The sequence below is a fragment of the Daucus carota genome, chromosome 4, assembly GCF_001625215.2.
Source record: "Daucus carota subsp. sativus chromosome 4, DH1 v3.0, whole genome shotgun sequence".
NCBI classification, from domain to species: Eukaryota; Viridiplantae; Streptophyta; class Magnoliopsida; order Apiales; family Apiaceae; genus Daucus; species Daucus carota.
In genome coordinates, this window is record NC_030384.2 from 49,498,947 (window position 1) to 49,508,191 (window position 9,245).

The following is a 9,245-nucleotide window of genomic DNA, read 5'->3' on the forward strand; positions in this document are numbered from 1 at the left end:
TGTCATCGGTCTACGACTCTACGCCCATCTCGGAATCCATCCCGTCTCACTATTCTTATTTATATACGGTAATTTATATTTTAATGAATATATTAGAATCGTAAAAATCGCGTGTACAAACCCAAACATTTTATTTGTCAGAATATACCGTAAAATTTGAATTCTCGTACAAGAACTAAAAATAAATAATGGAGAAAAAGGTAGTATTCGACAATCTCCGATTTTCCCTCACATTCCTGCATTTTTAAAAATTTCCTAAATTTTCGGGCTTGTCTTCTGCAGGCCACAATATGATCCAGTTTCTTCTTCTTTCTTTCTTTTCAGAAATCTGTTTTTCCTTGTCCATTTACCAAAACCCTTGCCCCATTCTTTTTTCTCTCTGTGGATTAATATCTGCAGGGAGAAAGAAGTGGTGGCACAAGGGATCTTTGTGTTTATCTGGGCTATTGTCTATTTGACTCTTGCTTTCATTGTAATTTTTAAGCACCCTTTTGGATCAAGTTTCAAAACTTTACACTTGATTCATCATATTGTTTTGTGGGAAATAGGTTCTTGGTGAATCTTTTGACCCAAGATTGCCATTTTTAAAAAAAACAAAAAACCAATTCTTGAATTTAAAATTTAGAGCTTTTGACTTGTGTAATTGACAATTTTATGACATTGTGATTTGTGGGTGTTTGTTAGATTGGTGTGTGGTGTTCTCTGTTTGATTATTGGCAGGCTCTTGTGAATTGTAATCTTGCAAAATGTATGGAACTCTAAGCAAAAGGGACTTGGCTTTGGAAACACAAGCACAAGTGACTATTTTGAGGCCAAGCATTCATTCTCGAAGGGCAAGCCTTGTCGTAAAATTTCAAGATATTTACGGGTTTACAGTGGAAGGCAATGTAGATGATGTGAATATATTGAATGAGGTTCGAGAGAATATTAGGCAACACGCTAGAGTCTGGTGGGCATTGAATAATAGCAAAGGTGCAGATTGGTATAAGCAGACTCAGGCAACGTCCCCCCTCAAGGCATCGCTAAAGTTTTCGTCGTTGGTCAATGCCATTACTCTTAAGAGGATGATTAGGAAAGGAATTCCTCCGTCTTTGAGGCCTAAGGTGTGGTTTGCAGTGTCCGGGGCAGCTACTAAGAAATCTACTGAACGAAATAACTATTACAATGAATTGCTCGCTGCGGCTGAGGGTAAAGTTACAGTTGACACAAAGCAGATTGATCATGTAAGTTACTGGAACTGGATGCTTTAGTGTGTTTTACAATGTGGTTTTTTCATTTTGGTATGCTAGTCGCGTAGTTGATTATCTTTAAAATAGCGGATTCTGTCTATTAGTTCTAATAAAGTGGTCGTGGTGCCCTAATTTTGCTGAGAATCCTGTGCAAGGCTGCAATAAATTAAGATATCATGCATTTATAATAAACGCCATTACTCTCTCGTTTTAGAGCAAACAGGGGAATGTTCCTCTGACTTATTTGACACGGAATGAAATTATTGGTGTACATATTTTTCACTATCTGCATTAAAGTGTTTTTTAGGATATAGACTCCATATCAAGACATATAAGTGACTGATACGTACGTGATTTTGATTTGGGTTGTATCAAAAAAGTGGACTACTCGCCTATTCAAACATCTCATCATAAGGTTACAGATGAACAAAAAATCATAGCAATCTAAATTCTAGCATTTGGTTACCTTTCTACACATATTAAAGCATCTAGTTACTTCCGGAAACATATATTCATTTTGTGCTTAGTTACCTGTGACTGATAACAGAGTGCCCTGGATTTGGGTTGTATTTCTAATAGAGAATTGATGCTACTGTCAGCAAGCATTGCTTGATAAAACTACAATTATATATTTAACTTTTAAGAACTGATTATTTGATACGTATAGGAGGAACACAGTTGTTTATCATTTCCCACATGGTGACCTCCTCATTTGATTTTTAGGCTTTTACCTCCTGTTCAATTAGAATATATGAAGAATCAGTAAAGAAAACTCATCAAATATCACCATTCTATTTTCCTTTCTGTCTTGTGATACACAAAGTTAACTGTTTTTTTTTATTTTAATCCACACTATATATTTGTGTGTTGGCAGCTGAAAGTGTAAGATAGTTGTATTAGCAGCAGCGCTCTTTCTGGCCACTAGAGATCATAATTGCTTCATCATATATACACCGAATTAAGCTCAATAATGCTAAATTTTCTCTACCTTTAAAAGTATGATACTAATTATCCTATTTACCTTGGTTGATATTATGTAGGACATACCACGGACGTATCCTGGCCACCCATATTTGGACACTAAAGAGGGTCAGGCTTCTCTTAAACGTGTTCTGGTTGGGTATTCCTTCCGTAATCCTAATGTTGGTTATTGTCAGGTGCGTTCAGTTATTTGTGTTGGTGAAAGTTCAGCTCATGTCTAACCTCACTACTGCACTGAAATTAATCTCCGAAAAAGATTTCATTTATCAATTTTAACCTTCCTGGTTAGATGAAGGGGTCAAATATGCGATACTAGGAATTCTAGTGTCATCAAACCCATGCTTTGTGTGTGTGTATGTGTGTGTTTAATTAAACTCATGCTTTGTTTAACAAAGAATACCTATTCTTGTTTGATATATTATCGCAGTTTGTATTTTGAGTGCATGTAATAATAGATTAATTCTCTGTACTTAAATATGTTGCTTTTGCATTGATCTGCAATGCTGATTGCCTAAGATCTCACATGTATTTCTTGTTTGTCACCTCAACTCACGGAATCACGATTTGTTGTATCAAAATGTGTACCTATTTCCTTTGTGTTCGTTGCTCGTAATAGAAGGAAAAATTCCCTATTTTAATATACTGAGTTGCATGAATTTTAATGTAGGGATTAAATTATGTAGCAGCATTGTTGTTGCTCGTGATGAAAACTGAAGAAGAAGCTTTTTGGATGCTAGCTGTCCTCTTGGAGGATGTTTTAGCAAATGATTGCTATACAAGTAATTTATCAGGATGTCATGTAGAACAAAGGGTGTTCAAAGATCTGCTTATAAAACATTGTCCAAAGTATTAACTCTCCTGCTTTTTGATAATTATGATGATAGCTTATGCTTGGTAGGTTTAACATTCAAAATTTATTGCAGGCTATGTGCTCATCTAGAAACCCTGGAATTTGATGTTTCTATCGTTGCCACTGAGTGGTTTCTATGTCTTTTCGCGAAGAGCTTACCTTCAGAGGTTAAACTTCTCATTCTCCCTCAGTAAACCCATCCATTCAGACATATATACTTTTCTTTATCTTCTTTAGGCTTAATAAGTTTAATTCTTATTCCTGCTCAACATTTTCAGACAACCCTACGGGTGTGGGATATCCTTTTCTATGAAGGCACAAATGTTCTTTTTCGCGTAGCTTTGGCTCTTTTTATGGTGAGTGTTTTCTCTCTCTCTGTTTGCAGACAGAAAATAATATAAATCTATATATAATAATAACAAGCTTCATATTGAACCAAAAGTTTTTCTTTAAATTAGTTTGGAAGCTGTAAATTGACATTAATTTAATTTGATATATATAAGTTTTTGAAAGTTGTTTATTAATGTTGACAGATGAAAGAGGACGAGTTAGTACTTACACAAAATGTTGGAGATGCAGTCAATAGAATTCATTTGACCACACATCGTCTCTTTAATCCTGATGACATCTTGACGGTGAAACTTCTAGTTTAATACACTTTTCTTCTATTTTCATCCTGATGACATGATTTGATTTTGCTGTCATAACAGTCTGTAGGAGTCTTCCTGCTACATTTTAACATGTGAAGCTTAAACATTTTAAATGTCAGGTTGCATACGATAAGATTGGTTCAATGGCACTTACAAATATATCAAAGCAAAGGAAAAAGCAGGAGTCAGTAGTGATGGCAGAGCTGGATGAGAGACTTAGACGCCTAAATTCTCTGCCCAGAGATGACAAATCGCCCAGGTAGCATATGTGATGAATGAGAAAAGATAGATCTAACAGAAGAACCAGCTCTGGCATGGGTAGTGCTAGCTCTGGCATAGATCTAAGCAAAGTGCTAGCTCTGACAAAGGTAGTGTAAATGATGAATGAGCAAAGATGGCTCTAAGTAGGCAGCTGTGGCAATTGCCGAGTTCTGTGAAGTGTTGAAAAACATGTGTAGAGCTCTCTTTGTTTCATAGTGTACATTTACTCAGATACTTTTGAATTCAATCCAATCACTTTGATTTAGGCTGAAAAGAGTGCCTTGTTGTTGCTAACTCATCTGAGCATATTCATATACTATCAGACAATAATAATGCTTGAGGAAGATTTTGTTGTTCTGCATATATTAGCTATTTAATTTAATTGGGAGAGAATAATTATACTGAAATAATATTCAATTATTTTCAGTACAGTATTTTTTCTACTAAATCACACTGCAAATATACTACATTTTTGGTAGAACTCTTTTTATAATCAATCAAACACAAATGGCTTTTTCTGTACGGCTTCTGCTGTCTTATAAAATAAACAAGCATAAAACTCGTCTAAGGCACAGGTCTTCTTGCTAAATTCAAGTTAGTAAAGAAATTTAGACTAAATTGACGTTACTAAAGAAATTTAGAATCAACGGAGATTGTTTCTGCAGCATGTAACCCGAGGAGCATACAAGTATATAAATTTCTCCGAAGTAATCACAGAACAAAGAATATACAATTTCAGTTTTGTTTTTGTCTTTTTTACAAATATGTCAATGTTGTTCCTTTAGCATTCGCTTGTAAGGTTCTTCAGATTCTTGCATCTCCCCAGATGCATTATCAATCCGATTATTATCACAGTCACTATCTTCATACACTAGTGATGCAGTTTGAGTATCAGACTCAAACTCTTTGGAAGAGGGTCTCGCCCTGCCCCTCTGGTTGAGACTCCAGTACATGATGCTAGCCAGCAGAGTGAGGATCATCTTCTGCTTCACCTGTTGGTTGCGAAAAATATTACAAAACGAAACTTTGTTAAACAAGGTTGTTACATTTCTTCCGGACAAAAGAGTACACAGAACTGGTTGCTTAAAATCAAATCAATACTTTGCTACATTAAATTTCTTGAAGAAGCAACATGCATCTGCAAATGTGTCTTTGAACGAATAAATTACCTCTATGATATCTTCAGGCAACAAAAAAACCGAGCACCCTAGCTTTCGCGCAACACTAATTATGTATGTTGCATTTGACTTCTTATCCTCATCTGCAACTGCAGTAGAAACCCTCATTACACTTTACCAAGTCATTCAGTCTCTATAAGTTTGTTTCTGCATACCATTTTCACCGGTAGTGATAAGAGCCCAGTTGACAACTCGTGGCTCGACAGCACTAAGCAGCTCAAGAAAGAAAATCCCATCTGAGAGGCTTTTGTCCTGATAAAAGTTTTATCATACATTATTATATATCAACCAGGTTCATGTGTTTTATAATTAGTTAAAAATTGAAATTATCACTCACCTTAAAGCTCTCAATCTGATGTGTTCTGCCTGATCTTTTCACTTTGTTATTTGCCCAATTTATAATATCAGAATCAGTTATTTCCTTTGTTTGGGAGTGAGATCTCAGGTTCTTTATTAGTTTGAGTATACTGAACCTCATTAACTGCCATAGATAAGCTGAAAGAAAGGGGAAACAAGTCAATAATGTATCATTCAACCTTTGGATCGATTAACAATGATACAATTACTTTGAAGACAAGAATTATAGGTTAACAAATAACAATGATCATAAAATTGCTCACAAGAGAGAAATGACAGTAATTATGCTGAAAGTCCTCTGGCAGTTAGTTACTGAAACGGAGAAAATGCAAAACTGAACAACATTGACACAAACTCGACCAAGACACGACTAACACAAGCTGAAGTTTAAGATTCACATGTTTAAGAAACACCCTCCAATACTAAATGGAATAATGGATGAAGTGACTAACCTAGTATGAGCTTCTTGTTTCCTTGTACGATATCGCTTCCATCAACACTTACAAGGGAAAAGTTCAACTTCTCCCCAATATCTATAACTTGGTTGCAATTCTCAATTTTTCTAAAAGGCATCTTAATTGGAGGCTTTGTTGCTTTCCTCCAGTTGACTGATTGAGGGGCAACTTTGTCAAGAACTTCCAGTATAACCCATCTGCAGGTGAGGTAATAAATATCAAGAGGCTGCATGGGAAAATCAATGTACGGGAAAAAAATCTAAGCTCACCCATTTCTAATGTCCTCAAACAAATTATTGACATGTGTATCAACTCCAAGACTATTGATCCACATCCGGAAACATCTCTCTTCTCTTGAAGTTTCAGAGTCATCAGTAATCATCTCTGCAAATGAATGTTTTGCGTTTTCTTGTGACAGACCATTCCTGCGGAGGAGAGTACTTTCGGTTGAAAAGACTGGTAATGACAAGCAGCAAGCAAATGGAAATGCAAGATAACCTTACCTATTGTGGAACAGGTTTGCAAGAAATGCAAGATTTAGATTTGTCAAGCCCTGAAGGATATCTTTTGGAGTAACACATTTTTTGCATTGAAGTTTTTCTGCTTGTTCAAGAACCAATTTTGCTCTTTCAGCCGGACTTTTTGCCTCTAATGTGGCAGTGGTACTATGTTCTGGGGCAAGAACATTAAGCAAGTGTGCATAGGCCATCCCATCCTAAAAGTGGAAATGATGATTATGCTCTCTAAGAGCAAAGGAAACACTAAAACACTTTAAAAAAGGCTAATGCATTAGTGGAATATTGGACCTATCTCTAACTTGAGCTACTAATATGTGTCATTTCGGCCATTAAAGTCACTAAGCAATGTCAGAAAATCTGCAGTAGCTTTTTGTCCAAGATACAGTTATAAACTTTTCCTCACCTTTAAATCGGATGAAAAATTTGTAACCTCTTTTTCATATCCTGCTTTCTTCAGTTGGAAATTCATCCATTTTAAAAGAATCTCTTCAGGAGCTAAACACGAAAACTCCTCCATATACTGCGAATATGATGAATCTCTTATTCTTCTATATATACTGCTTATACATTAATTACTCCAACAAGTACATAAGTATAATTATAAACAGTACATAGCCAATGAAGATCTTGCAACCTGGTCTTCTTCCACCAATTCCAATAGCTGAGGAGTTCTGTGGAAATCGAGATCAGCTAAAAGCTGCATCTGATATTCGCAATACATGAAAGTAAAAAACATATCAGACCATATCGGTGAACCACTACTATGTATTTCTTGAAAAAATCCAGACAAAAAACAATTAAGAAATAGGAGATACCTTTACTATCTGGGATATTAAACCAAGTACCAGATGGGGCTGTAGAGAGTGACGAGAAAGAAAGAAACTTTATCAGAATATTCTAGCTGGTAGTAACTATCTCTTTAGAACAGAGGCATGGAGAGTTAAAAAATAAAGTTTTTGTCCTCTAAATTTGATAAGATCCTTATTGCATGTTCACACAATGGCAAACAAACATAGATATTGATACATATACATGCTCGAGGTTTAATCAGATTTGTTTGCATAGTTGGAACTTGGAGTTCCCTTTAATCTTTTATAAGGTCATGTTTATTACCAGGACCATAAATTTTTAAAGTAATCCATTTTAGTGGGAACATATTCCATGCCTTAATATAAATCATGTATCACGAACTTAACTTACTCTAGCTTCGGCTAAGTCTTGCGTGCTGATGTTCAATACACTGCAGCCTATGGCCTTGGCAGAATTGAGGCACAGAGTGTGGTTCTCAGTCTTTTCCAAATGATTAAGAATGCGTTTTGTATTAATAGCCCGCTCATCTATCGTACCAGGGACAGCCATGTTGATGAGCTTGCTGCAAAACAATGTCCCCAAATCCCATATCAAGAAACACAAAGAAAGACAATACCTATCTAGATTCACAAAAATATGAAAGTGGTCCCATTAGAAGTACCATAGTAAAACACCATCCTTGGCAAGATCAAACAAAGCACTGGTAGATGGATCTAGAGGAAGAAAATCCATCAGAAATAAGTCGTCCCCTAAGTAGCTATTAATGTGCGAAACATAGAAGGCTTTCTCCGACTGGGTAAAGGTGGTAGTACTTGTCTTGAGGAATGAAGTAGCACCTGTGAACTTTTGGCCACCTGACTTAGTTTGAGCTACTTCGTATATATTTATATATGCCTGCAATCATGCCACTGCAAACTTAATTTTATTCATGTCCACTGCCGGATTTAATGTTTACAAAGAGGACGAGTATGAAAAAACAACAAGCATTTCCTCCAAGATCAGAAGGGGTGAACCAGTAGAAAGTGCGAATGAATATAATGCATTAAATGTCAAGAAAATGTTCTAAATCCATATTATTTCATTCCGTCCAAGTGAACAGAAGCACTTGCAAACACCATATCAGGAACTTACTTGAAGAAAGGATTCGTAATCAATTTCCTGATCCATGCTAAGGTCTGACTCACTCAAAATTGCTTTAACCTCCTGCTCCGTAAATAGCTCATTGAAATTCTTTAATTGCAACATCACTGCTGACAAATCTGCCAATGTGACGCGGCCTAACTGATTCCTTGCTAAATGAAACTGCAAAATTCCATATGTGATCACTCACTAATCCAATTATCCCACCCTCTTCAATATCATAATCAAAAGATCAAAACATGCATACAAAATTACTCACTTGGGATTCGAGGTTACGAAGCTCAACCTGAGGAATTCGATTCTCAAGCAATGAATCAGAGACCACAGCTCCCAGGAAACCAGACATCTTTAGCAGAAATTCGTCGTTTTCCTGATCTCTAATTTTTTTTTTTAGCAATCTTATGCTCCAGAAATCAATCAAGAATCAAGAATCAAGAAACAAGAATCAAGAATTGACATGAATTTTGAAAGTGCATTAATCGATCCAAAATTTTAATACCCTTTTCCAAGAATCTGTTTCTTAACATGCATGCATTTTAAGCAAGAAATCAAAGGAAATTGTGACTCAGGGTTTCTCTAAAAAAAAGTGCACATTTTCTTGCTCAATTGGTTTGTTTCATCAATGGTAAAATGTGTAAATCCTAATATATATTTTAAGTAAGCCCTCATTTATTTTGGTATAATATTTTATAATTTACTCATATGCCAAATAAGAAAATAATATAAATAGATTTATATTACAAAAATGATTTTTATATACTATTTTTTAATAAAAAAGACAATATATAAAGGGTAGAAGGGTAATTTCGTTATGTC

The 9,245-nt window shown here is 35.5% G+C and overlaps 2 protein-coding genes across 2 annotated transcripts; one reads left to right on the forward strand and one right to left on the reverse strand.

The window, feature by feature from the left end:
- The first annotated feature begins 316 nt into the window (after positions 1–316).
- LOC108218016 (uncharacterized) lies at positions 317–4,264 on the forward strand. The gene is made up of 7 exons (XM_017390938.2): positions 317–1,223; positions 2,270–2,386; positions 2,878–3,056; positions 3,134–3,227; positions 3,339–3,416; positions 3,594–3,695; positions 3,830–4,264. The coding sequence occupies exons 1-7, from the start codon at positions 747–749 to the stop codon at positions 3,971–3,973; spliced, it is 1,191 nt and encodes a 396-aa protein (XP_017246427.1). The 5' UTR covers positions 317–746; the 3' UTR covers positions 3,974–4,264.
- Positions 4,265–4,644: 380 nt separating this feature from the next.
- On the reverse strand, positions 4,645–9,030 carry LOC108217534 (fimbrin-5). The gene is made up of 14 exons (XM_064092340.1): positions 8,689–9,030; positions 8,421–8,591; positions 7,951–8,183; positions 7,680–7,851; positions 7,295–7,333; positions 7,114–7,182; positions 6,883–6,999; positions 6,465–6,676; positions 6,231–6,386; positions 5,959–6,158; positions 5,487–5,644; positions 5,305–5,401; positions 5,141–5,238; positions 4,645–4,963 (listed from the first exon to the last, which is right to left on the reverse strand). Exons 1-14 carry the CDS (start codon positions 8,773–8,775, stop codon positions 4,739–4,741), a joined length of 2,034 nt encoding a protein of 677 aa, XP_063948410.1. The 5' UTR covers positions 8,776–9,030; the 3' UTR covers positions 4,645–4,738.
- Between the last annotated feature and the right edge of the window lie 215 nt (positions 9,031–9,245).

Excerpts from the sequence above, each read along its gene's own strand:
- LOC108218016 (XM_017390938.2), top strand. The coding sequence starts at position 747 with ATGTATGGAACTCTAAGCAAAAGGGACTTGGCTTTGGAAACACAAGCA. Across the intron at positions 3,228-3,338 it reads CGAAGAGCTTACCTTCAGAG|ACAACCCTACGGGTGTGGGA; the intron begins GTTAAACTTCTC and ends CAACATTTTCAG. Across the intron at positions 3,696-3,829 it reads ATCCTGATGACATCTTGACG|GTTGCATACGATAAGATTGG; the intron begins GTGAAACTTCTA and ends TTTAAATGTCAG.
- LOC108217534 (XM_064092340.1), bottom strand. The coding sequence starts at position 8,775 with ATGTCTGGTTTCCTGGGAGCTGTGGTCTCTGATTCATTGCTTGAGAAT. Across the intron at positions 7,334-7,679 it reads AAGACTTAGCCGAAGCTAGA|CCCCATCTGGTACTTGGTTT; the intron begins GTAAGTTAAGTT and ends CACTCTCTACAG. Across the intron at positions 5,645-5,958 it reads AAACAAGAAGCTCATACTAG|CTTATCTATGGCAGTTAATG; the intron begins GTTAGTCACTTC and ends CCTTTCTTTCAG.